This window comes from Polyodon spathula, chromosome 2, assembly GCF_017654505.1.
Source record: "Polyodon spathula isolate WHYD16114869_AA chromosome 2, ASM1765450v1, whole genome shotgun sequence".
NCBI classification, from domain to species: Eukaryota; Metazoa; Chordata; class Actinopteri; order Acipenseriformes; family Polyodontidae; genus Polyodon; species Polyodon spathula.
In genome coordinates, this window is record NC_054535.1 from 98,501,143 (window position 1) to 98,519,205 (window position 18,063).

Genomic DNA, 18,063 nt, shown 5'->3' on the forward strand with positions numbered 1-18,063 from the left:
AGCTCCTGGGTGGCTGCATGGTGAATTCGCAGTGTGTAATGAAGCGGTCGGCTGACGGCACACGCTTCGGAGGACAGCGTGTGTTCATCTTCAGCGCTCCCGAGTCAGAGCAGGGGTTTTAGCGGTGAGCTGAGCCTAAATAATAATTGGGCATTTCAAAAATTGTGAGAAAATAACAAAAATAATTGGCAACGACTAAATTTTAAAAAATATAAATAAAATAATAATAGTAAAAATTACTTTAACAGTAACATTATCAAATGCCTATGAAGGGAAATGGCTCTTTCTATGATATTCTGTGTTTTTAAATGTGTTAATCTGCATACAAGCATGTGACATTATTTCCATCTCTGGCTGACACACCTCCTTTGTGCCTCTTCAGAAATGTGTGGCATACCAACAACATTATTCAGTGTTCTGATCTTCATGACAGGGTGTTATTTTCACACTCCACTTGAAAAGCAAAGTAACAGGTGCTAATCATGTATTTTTTGGAATGCCTGCATTGGACCCCTGCTCGAGAACTGAAAGCTTGAAAACAGCTCTTTGATATTTTGAATTAATTTAGGCTTGTCCTAAATAATACTAAATACATATTGTTGTATTTTTTGCAGAACTGTGAGGACGTGGGACATAACCAATGAGAAGAAGCATAAGAACGTGTTTAAACCTCGGTCCATGCAAGGCAAGAGGGTGATCCCCACCTCTTGCACATACAGTAGGGATGGCAAGCTGATTGCAGCTGGCTGTCAGGATGGAACCATCCAGATCTGGGACAAAAACCTCAGTGTGAGTATCCTACAGTATAAACAATATAGACTGCTGTTTAAATGGTCCTCTTTTTTTCCTGTTGACAATTCTTGTGTATTTCAGACCTTCTTTATGGGCAAAAAAACAGTGTGCTGGGTAGGCAGTTTTATTTTCTCACTGTTCTCTGTACCCTGAATAAAGTTTGTTTGAGGGAAAACATCTTACTCACTTCTCCTTTTTTCTTCAGCCGTGCATTACATTTTTTTCTTCTCCCCAAAACAAATATTATTCATAGTATAGGGATTGCAATAGGTCAATGAAACTGTAAAACATTTCAACAGGAATACAAAGATATGCATTTGCAATTTAAAATATTGAATTTAAAATGCAGAATTTTAACAAGGGCAGCAGATATGTGGTTGATGTGGGTTTGCTTTTTGTTGGTAAGAATTGAGTTTGGTGTCTACATCAGATGCCATCACACAGTAAGCAATAACCTGGGGAGAATGAAGTACATTATTGATCAGTTTCACATATTGGCCAATTTATTGATTTGCCAGTAACTACTGTATGCCTCACTTAGAATCAACTTTATTGTCCATGGATGTTCTCTTTATCAGCTTTGCCTACTCAGCCAGCACATAATTGTGTATGAGAGGCATGCATTTTAACATGCCAGTCAGTCTATCTTAACCTGTTCATCCTTATCAGCAACTTCAAGAGACTTAAGAAAAGAAAGCCAGAGTGATGACTTTCACTGACCTATGACTTAACGCATTATTAGGACAGCTCCACAGGGCAATCCTCAGATGGAGGCTTTAGCTTTTAAGTGTCTTAAAAACATGAAAGGGTTGTGTGCTAAATGCCTTTCTTTAAACAGCATGCCCTCATTTCAGAATTTAGTGAAACTTAATTGATACTTGCAACACTTCAAACAGTCAAAGGGAGGACGATTTAATTACTAGCCACCGACTGGTAGTTCAGCCATTTGTGGCTTTTAAAATTACCGGTTCACGTATCCTAGAATCATTTTCATCATTTAATAATAATGTTTTAGCTTGTGCAAAAATATACTTGTTACAGTTTTATTTATCAAAAGTCCAGAATATTTAGAAGACCTTGTAAACAAAGATAATAAGTAACTTAACACCAGTCTTGACATTTAGATATTTGACAGTAAGGGAGACCGTCTGAGGGGAGCTTTTAAGTCACCTCATTGTGACCCTGTCCCACCCAACTGTAAAACTGAGAGAAATATAAACTCAGCTGGGAGCAAGATATTGACTCCCACTTAAATTATCCTGGGTAAATAAACTATTTTAAAATATAGACGTGTGCATTATGTTATACTGAAGCTTTTACCTGCGTGGAGGAATTTGCTCTTGGGCTTAGTCTCCCATGCTTTGGTGTAGGTGATTTAACACTGATGCTTCCTTTTACTTATTTTTGTTTTTCTAGATGTATATTTCTAGATTGTTAAATATAATACTTTATCTGTGTAAATCCTCTAGACCAGGGGTGGCCAAACTTCTTGACCGTATGAGCCGCATACCAAAATTTCCATATGGATGAGAGCCACAAGACATGTACTGTAAAACAAGAAATGTTTGCGAGAGCAAGACATTTTAAATACTAGCATTGTTGTGCACTACAGTAGTTAGGCTATCGCTTGATGGCAGCAAGATACACAAGAACAAAGGATAGAATGTTACCTACACAGTTTCTGTGTAATTTGTATTGTACTGTAGATCTACAGTGTGTTAAACTTTAAAACACTGTGGTATTCCATTATTTATGTTTATGCTGTATGTGTTAAGCACTTTTAAATAAAATCTATTCAGTTTTATGAAGCAAGATACAGGTGTTTTTGTATGACTGCTGCGTGTATTAAACTGTTGAGCTTTGTGGTTATGTGTGTGTGTGTGTGTGTGTATGTACACAGGATGAGGCAATCCACACGCAGATGGAGGGCGGGAGCGAATCCGGGATCTCCCGCACTCCAGCATAGCGCCAATACCGCTGTACAAAAGAGCCGGCTCCCTTTGCAAGGAGCGTATATCGGCGCTGTGTCTTTGTATGTGACTGTCACCTACCAGCCCTGCTGCTGCCTTTCCCCGTGCACGCTACTATATATATACATTGTGTGTGTGTGTGTGTGTGTGTGTGTGTGTGTGGTGTGTATATATATATATATATATATATATATATATATATATATATATATATATATATATATATATATATATATATATATACATATATATATATATTATATAATTATTATATTATATCTATGTATATATATAAATATTACAATAGAAATTTAGTCAATTATATATATATATATATATATACACACACACACACACGTATATATATATATATATATATATATATATATATATATATATATATATATATATATATATATCACATACGTATTTTCTATATAAAATCGCAACTTTCCAACGTTTTGGTATGTTTACATATCTTTATCAAGGGAAAGTGTGTTTGAAAACAAACAGTAGGGGTACTTATAGGCTTTGGATGTCATGGCAACTACAGTCATTTACATTTTTTTTTTTTTAATATGCAAGTATCATTAATTATTGCAGTTGTGGCCTGTTCAGTGTTACTTAATCAGAATTATTAGTGCAGATGGCCAGAGAATTGGAGGTCAGCTTCAATGAGAACAAACTGCTTCCTTCTAAATCTCCAAAAACCAAATCACACCACAGATGGGACTTGGGACCTGAAACCTCACCATCTGTTTGACAGGGAGACTCGATTCTGTGCTTTGAAATGAGTTCCCCCTCCCCCAGTAAGGGAAGATTGTTAGCTAACAAGGGAAGAGCCTTGATGGGCCAAATGGCCTTTTCTCATTCTCAAACTTTTCTTATGTTCTTATATCATTTTGTTATTTATAAAAGGATTGCAAATTATTATACTTTTGTTATACATAGTTAGGAATTGTGCTGTGTGTGATTGGAACAGGAAAGTGAAAGTATTTGTTGTTTATTTTGTAACTTTAATGCATAATGTACTTTAGGTGTTGTATTAATTGATATCGGTGAATATGAATGATTAACCTTATGTTTTGACATGTCAGAAAAATACAAAACAATCTAGCAAACTACCACATTTTTGTCTCCATTTTATCATTAGAAGGGCCTGGGAGGGCTCCGGAGTGGAGCATCCAGGAAAGGCGCTCCACGCGGATGTGCCCTATAGCCTGGAGATCGCAAGTTCGAATCCAGGCTATGTCAGTGCCAACTGTGACCGGGACACACAATTGGCCCAGCGCTGCCCGGAGGAAGGGCTAGGTCGGCCATGGTGTCCTCGGCTCACCGCGCACCAGCGACCCCTGTGTTCTGGCCGGGCGCCTGTGGGCTTGCCTGTACGCTGCCCAGAGCTGCGTTGTCCTCCCACACTGTAGCTCTGGGTGGCTGCATGGTGAGTCTGCAGCGTGTAAAGATGCTTCGGAGGACAGCGTGTGTTTGTCTTCGCCCCTCCCGAGTCAGTGCAGGGGTGGTAGAGGTAAACTGAGCCTAAAAATAATTGAACACGACTAAATTGGGGAGAAAATAATAAAAAATAATAATTGGCGACGACTAAATTAAGAAAAAAAAAAAAGAAGAAAGCCTGGGAATTAAGATCCAGTACAGAGTAGAGGGACTGCTGCATTTTTTATTTATTATTATAACAAACACTTTGTGGATGCACTCAGAGGCCACCAAAACATGTGGTTTGAGAACCACTGTTTTAGTTACTGTAATGGTGTTTAAAATTGTAATGCTCAGGGGGAAGACATGGGGAATAACAACAAGTATGTTATATAATAAAAATGACAGTTTGATTTATTTTAAGTGGCTTAACAGCAAGGAAGAGTTTAGTTGAAGAAAGTTGCCATGTGCATCAATAGATTGCAGAAAACTGGTAACTGCTACTGCAACCTCTTCTACTGCCTTTCCTTTTCTCCATTTGCAGTTAAATGGCCATCTTCACCAAGTTTATGATTCCTCCTATGCTGTCATTTTGTGACAGGGGATGAAAAATCTATCTTCTCATTTTCTAATTCCTCTGGTAAATTAGTATTACAAGGGTATAGTGAGACATAATAAAAGCCTTCTGGACTTCGAATGTATTTTCCACTATTAAATAATTATTCAATTAAAACAATCAAAGGGAAACTTATGTGCTTGTTATAATTATTCTTGGAATAAAAGCTGGATTCCTAAAGTTTGTTACATTGTTCTTAAAAGGGACATTGGGCAGAGGCACTGAACTCAAAGGTGCTGCAATAACAGCAGCATTTTTTTGTAGTTGACTCCCTCATTGGGCAGTGTTTTGCTCATGAAGTCAATCAGAAAGGAACAGTGAACGCTCCAAATTCATACCACCCCCTTTGGCGAGGGACAAGCACTCATTATTAGCCCACGACTTGTATTGTTTTTAGGCCTGATTTGTTCGTTTTCAAATGACAAACCTAACTCTAGTCAAACTGCATCTAGGAAATGCAACTAGAATTAAGTAGCTACCTGATTTTATGTTAACTTGGTTTCCGCACCAGTAAACTTCAAGTTTTATGTCCGCATTTAGGAGAATCTTGCAAGGCTCATCCAAACATTTTTCTAACAAGCTTTGTGGGATTACAGCCAGCATTGTTGCAGAACTTTTTTTGTTTGTTTTTTGTATGAATACATTGCCAGATTCTGTCTACAATGGATTTGAAATAACTCACTTATTAGGACTAGTTCTAGGTTTTCTGGTGAGACTGTGGCTTGAATAAGATCTACTTCTCAGAGTAGGAAAACAAAAAGTAGGCGAGGTAGACAGCTGCAGAAGTGGAACCCTCAGATACTCTGTTTATGGTTGACTGCTATGCTTTACTGTTTACAGAATTCATGTAGCAGAGAATCCATGTCATCTGGAATGTTTTGGGAAGACATTTGCCCTGAGCTGAAAGTAATTGCACTATTGAAGGCCACGACAAGCTTAACTTATAATTTATTACTGAGACCTAACTCAGACTAAATATTTACCCAACCTTCCAACTTGGATTCATCAGTTGTCAATTATCATGTGAAGGCATTCTGTATGCACCAAAGGGAGGATATCAGCTTTGGATCTGGAACAAGAAGGCAAGTTTGATCTGCCCTGGGTTAAGCAGTTGTTCAGCTTTTGTTTTGTAAGACAGCAATGTATGTAAATAAGCAAAAGGAAAGTTGTCTGAACTCCAGATTATATAAAAATTTAGCATAGTGATCTATTTAGTTTCTTGATTTGATTGGTTGTTGTTGTTCAATATAGTATTGACCGTTAATGTGGAAATGGCTTTTTAATTAAAGGTCACCAAACTTCAGCCTAAACATCAGTAATATCAAACATTTAACTTGCAGTAACACCTTACCAGCAGCCTTGGAGGCAAACCTACAGTAGTTTGAGGTACCACCTTGAGTAATGTTTAAGACCTACGCTTCTGTCAGGAATCTATGGGTATTTGATTGACATTTTAGTTTTACCACTAATGGCATCTATACTTGATGTTTTAATCCAAAAGTACTGCAGTATGAAGTTCAGAAGAGTGGATGTTAACCTTTTGCCTCCCAACATTCCTCAAATGGAACATTTTGACTGTTGATGACATTCCATTCCTATGTTGTGTCAGTCCTTTTACGTTTCTTGGAATCTGTTCTAAACTGAGATATCAATCAAAAGGGGGGTGGGTGGTATTAGCATGTAAGGGATGTGACAGTTATTTATACTACTTCCTTTTAAGTTGTTTTGACTATCACTGATTCTTAACTAAACCTGACAAGGTCCTGTTAATTCCACACTGACCCACAGCCTGCATTACATAATCTGATAATTTAGCTAATCCCAAATGTAAACAGTTCTAGAAGAGATAAGTTATGCAGTTATAGACAGAGCCATTTCATTCCTAATAACTTGCCACCACCTATCTCGTTTACCTGTTTCTTTGTCTATTTATATTGCCTCTTTCAGAGCCATGCCAAGCTTTCTATTACGAACAACATCTTTGTCACAGTGCACAGCAGTCACTCAAGAGGCCTCCAGAATGCCTCTTTCAATTAATTTTCTGATAAGCAATGTGATTAATATATATATATGGCTCTGAAAGAGGCAATATAAATAGACAAAGAAACAGGTAAACATATATAGGTGGTGGCAAGTTATTAGAAATTAAATGGCTCTGTCTATATATAGGTATATATATATATATATATATACAGCTCTGGAAAAAATTGAGACCACTGCAAAATTATCAGTTTCACTGGTTTGACCAGTTTTGACAACTGGTCAAAATAACAAAAAAGATGCAGTGTTGTCAGACCTCGAATAATGCAAAGCAAATAAGTTTGTATTCATTTTTAAACAACACAATACTAATGTTTTAACTTAGGAAGAGTTTAGAAATCAATATTTGGTGGAATAACCCTGATTTTCAAGCACAGCTTTCATGCGTCTTGGCATGCTCTCCACCAGTCTTTCACATTGATGTTGGGTGACTTTATGCCACTCCTGGCGCAAAAATTCAAGCAGCTCGGCTTTGTTTGATGGCTTGTGACCATCCATCTTCCTCTTGATCACATTCCAGAGGTTTTCAATGGGGTTCAGGTCTGGAGATTGGGCTGGCCATGACAGGGTCTTGATCTGGTGGTCCTCCATCCACACCTTGATTGGCCTGGCTGTGTGGCATGGAGCATTGTCCTGGAAAAACCAATCCTCAGAGTTGGGGAACATTGTCAGAGCAGAAGGAAGCAAGTTTTCTTCCAGGACAACCTTGTACTTGGCTTGATTCATGCGTCCTTCACAAAGACAAATCTGCCCGATTCCAGCCTTGCTGAAGCACCCCCAGATGAGTCCAATTTTCAGCTTTGCCTAACACCTAGTTGTCTAATGGTTAGACGGAGACCTGGAGAGGCCTACAAGCCACAGTGTCTCGCACCCACTGTGAAATGTGGTGGAGGATCGGTGATGATCTGGGGGTGCTTCAGCAAGGCTGGAATTGGGCAGCTTTGGCATGAATCAAGCCAAGTACAAGGTTTTTTCAGCAATGATTTGGCTGTTTTCCTTTTAGTTCACCACTGTCAGTGATCAAGATGACGATACTCGGACACTTACCTTGGGCAATGACCAGGGAACCAATTGTATACACCCGGGAGCTTTTTTTTATGTGAGAATTCTAACCTTCTATAAACAAGATCTTCAATGTTTAATGTTCCCATAATTATTCCGTTTGCAGCTGTTTGTATTATATAAAGAAAGAAGCGTCAGTGCCAAAAAGCGGAAAATAATGCTTCACGCCATCTACCTTTAGACACGCAAGGTTATTAAGGGAACATTATTACTTTTCAATTCTGCTAGAAATCCCTATAACTAAAGGTCTGGAATAGAAATGCATTACAACAGTAAGAAAGACAGCACTGCTAGTAATTGTAATACAATCCGTGCAGAACCTTATACTGTGCCAGTAATGGACATGAAAAGGAAACTAAACTTACTTTATTTACTGTTCTGTAGAAAATGTAGGCTGATTTGCCATGGGCTTATGCCAACAAAATGAAACAAAATGCAACACACTCGTTTTCTTATCAAAAGTCAGTAGCACATAAAGCTGTATTAAGCCCCTTTCGCACTGGCATGCTCTACCCGGGTCAAAACCTACCCGGGGTCCGGACCTGGTGTCATGTGGGTTGGCTACGCAATTGCACACTGCTTTTGATAAAGCAGGGTTGACCTGGGTGACAGATGCAAGTACACAATACGCGTATCAATGCCTCGAAAGCAGCTTGTTACTGAAGCTTCCATTCAGGCTTCTCTGGATTGAACCGTTGGCCCAAATATTGATTAGAGCAAATGTTTCTTCATCCCTGCTGCAATCTGGTTCATGCTGTGTTTCAATCAACAAAAAATATGGCTAAACCTAATACACAGAAATATTCCTTGCGGAAGTGAAACCTTGAGGCAGGTGTGGCTGTATTTCGTTGGCTAAAGAACGGCTGTCATGCATTTCGTCTCACTCAACCTGGGTCAAAACGCATTGACCCTGAGGTACATGCTTTGACACTATGCGGAATTGTGACCCTCGTAGCCAGAACCTGGGTCTGGACCCGGGTAGGAGTGCCAGAGTGAAAGGGGCTTTAGAAGCATGCCGAATGCAAACATGTGGATGTTTGTTACTGGAATGTATTCAGGTTTTCAAATAGAATGTAAACTATAGTAAAGTATTGTACATTTGAACAGCCCTATTAAATGGCATTTATATATCAAGTCCACCACTTCTTTCCCTGAAATATGCTTCCATTTGGTCAGCCTCAGTGAGCATTCCCTTTCTGATTTTGCGCTGTCAAATACTGTATTGTTAAAAAATCTATTTTTATAAACTGCTGCATGATGATGAAGTAGTAAGTTTATTGGTTTCCATATTGTCCTTATTCAAAGCTTTTATAAAGTATCTTACAAAAGTATCTCATTTATTCTTCACTTATGGTAAAAATTAAAACGTAAACAGTATTAAGCAATTATAATTGTAATGCTTTCTACTACATTGACTGGATTGCATTGCATTGAAAGGTAACAGATTGAAGGCGGCATTGGAATAATTAGGGCATTATGTGCTATTAGAAAGGATGTAATTTGGAGGCTTTTTAAACACACTTTCCCATACATGCTTTGACCTTTTTAATATAAAAAAAAAATAACGGGTAGCATGCAATGAAGGTGTCTGTGATGAAAGTATTCACTATAGGATTCTGGGAATATCTAAGGGTCCTTTTTTTGATGATTAAAAATAAATAAATCCAATTAAGAGAATATTGTCTTTACCAGTGGTTGGGAGGATTCTACAGTGTGTCTTATCCTCTAGGGAGGCCAAGAACATATCAAGTGGTTCTGATAAGACTATCCTAATCCGATTTAAGAAAATAGTTACTTCTTACTAGTATCTCGTCTTTACGAACTGCACAATAGAAACCAGTTACTATACTTCTCCAACACGTATGTTGACTGGCCAGCACATACGAATTTGGCCAGTCTCAAAACTGAGTGACTTTCATTCATCATTGTGAGTGTAAGTGTTCCAAGTCTGTCAAACTTTACTGGGGAAGGTGAGCTTTGTATACTATGGTTCAGGCTTACATATTAGAAATACCCTTTTATTTGGGATTCAGTTTCACCTCATCACAAATGTATGTAAAAACTGAGTATGCCAGAGGCTGCTGTCTGAAATAAAACAACCTTTGACCAACAGCATTTTTACAGCTGTTTGAAAGTTACTCTTGAGGCGGGGTGGGGGTGTTGACATTTCTAACTAAGAATTTGATAAAGATCTAACATAACCATGCCCCTCACATCTGCTTTTGACAAAGTTATCTGTGATTGTTATATAAATATATATTTTTTGTTTCTTGTAGAAGATCCCTGCTTATGAGGGCTCTTGGGAGCAAAACCTTTCCAACTTAAACTTTCACATTTTTGTGAAGTGAGTGGCTGCAGTCCAGTTTAAAACAGCTGCTAAGGTCTGATTTTACAAATCGCTTTCCATCTACCTGGCTTTGATATCTGTGCTCTGTTGTTTATCTATTTTTCTTGATCCCTTGTTTCAACCACTGCCAGATTTACAGAGCACTGTTCCAGTAGAACACACAGTCTGGGTATGTCTCACTAGCAGAATTTTCTATCCCTTTTACTTTTGATGGTAAAGAGTATGATGGAAACTAACACAACATATAATGGATCTGGCTGGAAGCATATAATGTACAGTATGTCATGCAACTGTTGTTTTTTGAGGTTGCACACACAATGTGGTCTTTTTTCAGTACTCTAAACGGTGGTTGATCTAATTACAAGCACCCTTTTAGACCAGTTCAATCATGGATATTCTTTTGTTTTATGTAGTTAATAAGGAGCCCCAGTAGGATGATTTAAAACCATGTTAAATAGGTGGTGGTATTTAGATCGGCCCTTGTTGAGATATAATATAGACCCGGGGTTTTAAAATGTTGGTGCACAGTTAATGCATGCAACTCTTTGGCTAACTGTGATCTTGGACCAACAGGTTTAGAGGATAATTGCTCCTGTTGTGCAATGCAGAAACTTGATTCTTTGCGCACAGTCATATCAGAAACTCTATGTTTAGATATAGATGGCATGAGAGTGGCATCCTCAAGAGGAAAACTGTTTTCGTCATCTTAATTTTTCATTGTTTCTCTGACATTTATCTATTGCTAAGTTATAAGAAGTTCAGGGAAAAACATCCATTGAATAAAACTAACAACCCAACTGTAATTTGTTTTTAGTTGGTTGTAAGCTTTGGGACTTTATTTATTATTAGAATTGATTTGTTTACTGATAACAGATTTGTTAGAATGATGAGCTGTCAAGTTATAGACAGATAACATCTGTATAATGTTTTGGGATGAGTCCTTATTTAATGTGTTTTTGTTTTTTTTTTGTATACTGAGGCACTGGGTGACCTTTCCGTATACTGATGTGGGTGGGGTAAGGCTAGTAACTTCACTGGGTTCCTTTACTTTTGTTTTTGCATTTCTTGTTTACTGTCTTTTGTTTAGTTCTATCATTGAGTTCAGTTCTCAAGACTGAATCCACCACAGTTTACACTTGCACAGTCAGGGTGTACAACTGCGGTTACACAGAATAAACAGACATAGCGTAAGGACAGCATGTTTGTAAACGGGGAAATGTGAGCCATTCAAACTGAGAAAAAAAATCAGTGGAAAGTAAGTTCAGAGTGCCATACTTAATTTCCCATTTTAGTTTTGTGGGATAACCAATTACATGGATGAGTAGAATTTGATATAAACAGGGTAAGCTACACAGTTTTTTTTTTTCTTTTTCTTCCTTTCTATTTACTGATGTATACTGCCTGGCTTTAATCTCTTAACATGAATCAGAATTCATGAACATATACTTAAAAAAAAAAAAATAATAAATAGATAATAATAATAATAAAGTATATCTGCAATGCACTTGAAAACCATGATTAAATTAAAAATGGTACCCAGTAGCAGACGTGGTAGCACAATAAGAATATTTGTATTTGAAGCGCCTCTCAACAAACTGACAGTGCATGTATCTTTGCTGCTTTTATGAATAGATGCATGCTTGTTTTTTGTAACTGCTGTTTTTTTTTTACTTATTTATTTTTTCCATCTGAGATTAACTTAGGGTATAAAAATGCTGGACAGGGCCGGTTGCCTATAATTATGGCTAGCATGGCTGCAAGAGGAGACCTCAGTGACTTTGAAAGAGGGGTGATTGTTTGGGCGCGCTTGGCAGGAGCTTCATTGACCAAGACAGCTCAACTTGCTGATGTTTCACGAGCAACGGTGTCTAAGGTGATGTCAGCATGAAACTCAGAGGGAAAGACATCATCAGTAAAGGGCAACAGTGGGCAGAAGCACATAATCCAGGATCGTGATATCTGTGCATTTTTTCAAAGGCAAAACATGCGAGCATCTGCAGATCAATTGACTGCAAATTTCAACCTGGGGTGCGAGCAGCCAGTTTCATCAAAAACAGTCTGCCGAGAACTATACAGAGCAGGATACCATAGTTGGGTTGCAGTGTACAAACCGCTTATCGCACCTAGCAATGCACGTTTGTGAGTCCAGTGGTGCAAAGAGCACAGGCAATGGACTACCGAGCAGTGGAGAAATGTGATATGGTCAGATTAATCATCCTTCATCATGTTCTTGACAAATGGACAAGTGCATGTGTGGCACCAACCTAAAGAATTCTACAGCCCTGAGTGCTTGGTTCCAACAGTGCATGGTTCTGGTGGTTCCGTAATGTTGTGGGGTACATTTTCCTTTGCATGGTTTGGGTGCTCTCATTCCCTTAGAAGGCAATGTCAGTGCTAATTGCTACTTAATGGTACTGAGTGATCATCTGCACCCCGTGTGGTCAATGTTTCTCTCCTGCCGGGGTAATGTCTTCTAGGATGACAGCGTCCCCATCCACAGAGCACGTGTGGTCGCCCAATGGTTTGATGAGCATGACACTGATGTTATCTATATATCATGGCTGCCTCAATCACCAGATCTGAACCCAATCAAGCATTTATGGGCTATTCTGGAACAATGAGTTTTCCACCTCCATCAACCAGGTGTGAGTTGATTGACTTTCTCAGAATTCCAGATGCTGGTATACTCTATACCATGGCGCATACAGGCCGTACTGGCTGCACATGTTTAATGTTTCCATCTTTTTGTCCATTACCTGTAGAGATGTGTATATATACATTAGGCCTGTTCCGATTAACAGATTAATGAATGTTTATCTACAATGATTTAAATGATTGCCAAACATGTGTCTGCAAAGTTACTCTTGTGCATTGTAATCTGAGCTGTTTTGATATAGTTATAAACCTCAGAGTGTTTTTTTTGTTTCCATGTTTGTGCATTGCTAATAATTTAGCTGTTTAGTGGTTACCCCAGAGTGGTTAAACAGTACGCGTAACTGAGCTGCTGTGGCCCTTGGGGCTTGTGTGACTGAGTTATCAGGTCCCTAAATCTGCTTTACTAGGGTAATAGGACGGAATAAATTAACCAATGAAATATTATTCTATTTTTTTCATTAACAGTACAATGGATCATACAGACATTATTACTAGATGTTCACCTGACCATATGGATTTATATGAATAATATGGTAATTTTGATCTTCAAGTGTAATATATATATATATATATATATATATATATATATATATATATATATATATATATATAGTAATAGATTATATTATTTCGTCTATAAAGGTAGACGAAAAATTGTAACACTGGTATGACCATACTTTTACAAACATGTTTACACAACTTCAAATTTGTTTCTGAGTGTTGTTTTTTTTTTTTTTTTTTTTTTTTTTTTAACCTTGTGTACTTCATTATGCACATTTGTTTTCTAAAATTTGACTACAGGATTTTACTAAAACTACTGTTTGGAGTACAGTGAAATGCCATGTACTGTATACTGTTTTCACCAAAATGCATAGTACGCTTTATAAGGATAGAGACATTAGATTGTGTGTTGTTTGTAAATGGTTAATATTTTATATACCTCTACAGACTGTATAGTATTTTTGTTTGCTTGTTTCACAATTGTAATATGTGCGGTGGGTTTTAAAACTTGCACCGATTTAAAAAAAAAAAAAAAAAAAAAAAAAAAAAAAAAAATTTTACTTCAAAATATTTGTGTTTGCATGGTTTCAATTACAGTGATGCTAATGTAATGGAAGAAAACAGTTCTTCTGACCTCCTGTGGAGGGTCCGAAATAGTTTTACTAAAGATTTGTAGCTGTAGATTACTTAATTTAAACTATTACTTTTTTTTTTTTTAGTCTGGAAGCTCAGTGTAAATGTAAGTGCTCCTGAAAGACACTCTGGTTGCTCATCTTTCCATTGACCTCTGTAGCCGTGCTCAGTCTGCCATCATTCATGTTAATCGCAGCAAACCTGACATGTTCGCTAATGCATTTTGATGTATGAAATCAACTTTAATCACCCTGTAAATACGTCACAGGATATTTACGTATATAGAACTGTGAGCCTTTTATTTTAAATAAAACTGGCCTTAGAGCAGGTTTGGAATTGGTCTTGTAAATGTTTAACTGAACTTCCAGAACGGAAAACTAATTTGTGGATTAGGAATATTGCAATTTTAATTAAACTGAATACCATAGTACCATAAGTCTAACTTATCATTAAAATGACCCAAAGTGTCTTCAGTAATTCTGATCTGTAGTACATGGTAATGGAAATAATAATGGAAACACAATTTTTAGTAGTGATGTTGACACCTTACCTGACAGATATAAACATACTAGTGATTAATAACTATGTACTGTATTTAAAAGCTTTGAAGCAGAATAGTGGTACTGTACTCTAGTGTATACAAGCACCAGAGACTGGTGCATTACAAAGAAATCTGAATCTTTATGAAATTCATGTCAAGTAACTAAGATGGAGATTGATTAAGTTCCAGAAGAGCTTTTGCTAATTATTTTGCTAAGATGGGACCATGGTACTATTCACAGAACACGTAACATTTCAGACAACAATAAATTGCACACAAGGCACCACAGCTACATAGATATATGGTGGTAGATTTGTGAAGTTTGGGGATCTCTCAAATACACCCAGGAGTTGATTTTGGTGAAGTTTTTTCTCAATTAAATCTTCACCATGCCCACCCCTATAATAATTTCCAGTGTGTACAGAAACACAAATCAGAAAGGACCACTCAACATTATTATTACACTATGTAACACAATTTTTGTTCCTGGGTAGTAAGTGTTATTTCCTAATTGCTTATGCCTCAAAAGTATAGAAAATGGCTATTATTCCCCACAGACTTTGCTTTTGTGACCAGGACAGGTAAATTTCTGAATATCAATCGTAAATCTCGAAAAACTACTCACTTCTAAATCTTTTGTAGTCATTTTTGTATTACTTTAGTATAAATACATGTTAATTTGGATTCATATGTTGTTTTTTTCTGACTTTATGTGAACGAAAAGACACAAAAATGCCCGTTTTCTCATTGGAAATAATGATATTTTGAAATTTACCTGTCCTGGTCACAAAAGCAAAGTATGTGGGGAAGAATAGCCATTTTCTATACTTTTGAGGCATAAGCAATTAGGAAATAACACTTACTACCCAGGAACAAAAAAACAAAAAAAAATTGTTACACAGTGTTAGCATTCCAAATGACTGTGGAGCCTGAACTAGCATGTCACCCCAGCAAAGGGTGGATCCTCCAGGTTAAGACTGCTTCAGACAGGTGTGTGTGTGCGTGCAAGGGGTGTCCTGGCATTGCGCCAGTTCACCCTCTAGTCACTTATTTTCACGAATGCACCTCCTATGCTGTTTGGTTTGAGTTGACATTCAGGTCAAGTATGATTAACGAGGGGGGAAAGGTTGCTGTAGAAAACTCTGAAGTGTGCCTGTAATTTTGAAGGACTTCATTTAATTAGCAAGTCCTAAGCTGAGAATAAGCATTTTGCTGGGAGTATTAACAGGTAAGACTTCACCAGGGATGATGGCAGCAGCAGCAGAGCAGGACAAAGGGAAAAAAACCTTTTCTTTCAGCATAACCCACTGTGGTTGCACCTCATACAGGAACTTTGGTCTATGTCATCGGAGGCAAAGTATGCACATCGACTGCCACTTCAGGGTTTCGGACTGAATGTAGTCGCTGAATGTAAATGTAGTTTAATCAGCAGATATTGCCAAACAACTGAAACCTGGAAGTTCTCTGTAGAGGTGGTTGTGGTTCTGTGAGTAAATCTATCTCCAGTTGATTTCCCCCTTCCTAAACTATAGGAGTGCAAAGGCCAAGGTGAACTCCCGAGGTCTCCTGCCAATACCAGTAACTGTGTAACTGGGATTCGAACCAACAAGATCAAGATTAGCAATGCCTTTTACCAAGTTAGTCACAGGGGACCCATTTACACTTTTTGAACACGCTTTGCAACATGAAATTTGTACCTGCACTGACAATAAAATAAGGCATGACTATCAGGCTGTGTGCCAGGCTCCCCTTTATCTTCTCTCTGTGCCATGCTGTAGTTGTCGGGCAGTCCAGACCAGAATTTACTAAGCGGGTTAATTAATCCTCTTTCTCGCCTTTCTGACTGGGGATCATTCCAGCCAGCAGCTGTATCATAAGTACATAGTTTAGCAGTTTTTCTGTGTCCATTTAAAGGTGTAGAAAAAAAATGGATTTGCCACTTGCCACTTCATGCACTCAAGAAATTAACTTCTGTAAGAAGGGTTCAATTAACTGCATAATGACTGGTTCTTATTGGTGACAGGTCAGTGTTAAGAATCGCATCCTTGGTCAACTTCCAAGGTAATTCCCTCCCATATCTCTCTTCCCACAGCCATGTATAATGAGGAGCTGTGAAAATCCCTTCATCTTTAGACAGTTCCAGGAAGAAGGTCAATAGATTATCACAAGCAATAACTAGATTGTCAAGACCAATAATCAGAATTGTACATTTTAGTTCCTTGGGCAGTGTATTGGAAGTAAAAGAGTTGGTTGAGATGGTTTCATTATGCTAGAGCTTGGTGGTGTCAGGAACTGACTTTATCCGAATTGGCCACTTATTCATAGTTTGAACGTTGGTTTCATTTAATTTATTTTTTGTGTGTGTGTGTGTGTGTGTATATATATATATATAATATATGCATATGCAAACCACTTTAACTGACTTGGCCAAAGCTCTCTATCAGTGGGATTCTGATGTTTTTATAGTACTGTACATTTAAGTACCATGCAAATAAAAGTTTAAAAAAAACTATACAAATGTTTTATTATCCAAATGTTATATGCAGTGACCAATTTGTAATTTTTACATGGTACAGACTAATTTTCATTTGAATACTACAGGCCCAATTGTCATTATTTGAATATGGTACAGTCAGCTGTTTTAATTCAAGCACTAAACCAGGGTAGTACCAAGCTCTAGTGGTAGAAACAGACAAAAAAAACCTGGTTTCTTGGCACCACTAACACTGTAATGTATCAGTTGGTTTTGATAGGTCGTCTGTTGAGAGCACAAAAAGCAGTGACATTTGTAGGCGTTTACATCTTGAATGCATAGCAAAGCTACTCACTATGCTTTCCAGTCGTATTGTTCATATTCATCTTTCCCACCATCATATTAATGATGACTGCAGTGACCTATACATTTCCAGGTCTCTGCAGTAGTATTTAAACTGCCATTTGTCACAAAAATTCAGTTTCTACAGCTGCCATTACCATGTATTTCAATACGATAAGATTATAGGTCTGTTCAGATTATCTTTGGCAAGTCTACTGTATGTACTACTGTAAGACTACGTGGCGACCTAATTCAAGCATTCAAAATTCTAAAAGGTATTGACAGTGTCGACCCAAGGGACTTTCTCAGCCTGAAAAAAGAAACTAGGACCAGGGGTCACAAATGGAGATTAGACAAAGGGGCATTCAGAACAGAAAATAGGAGGCACTTTTTTACACAGAGAATTGTGAGGGTCTGGAATCAACTCCCCAGTAATGTTGTTGAAGCTGATACCTTGGGATCCTTCAAGAAGCTGCTTGATGAGATTCTGGGATCAATAAGCTACTAACAACCAAACGAGCAAGATGGGCTGAATGGCCTCCTCTCGTTTGTAAACTTTCTTATGTTCTTATTTTCTTACTGTATATGGAATGTTTCCCAAGCTTAGCTGCCATACCAAAGAGTAAAAACGTACTACATAGTTTGTTTGACCTGAACATA

At 37.7% G+C, this 18,063-nt stretch overlaps 1 protein-coding gene across 1 annotated transcript in view; it reads left to right on the forward strand.

Annotated features, from left to right (window-relative positions):
- LOC121304909 (WD repeat-containing protein 70-like) overlaps window positions 1-18,063 on the forward strand; it is a 141,664-nt gene that overhangs the window by 58,000 nt on the left and 65,601 nt on the right. The window contains exon 10 of the mRNA XM_041236335.1: window positions 615-789. Within this exon, the coding sequence (XP_041092269.1) occupies window positions 615-789 (175 nt within the window). The remainder of the gene's footprint in view (window positions 1-614; window positions 790-18,063) is intronic.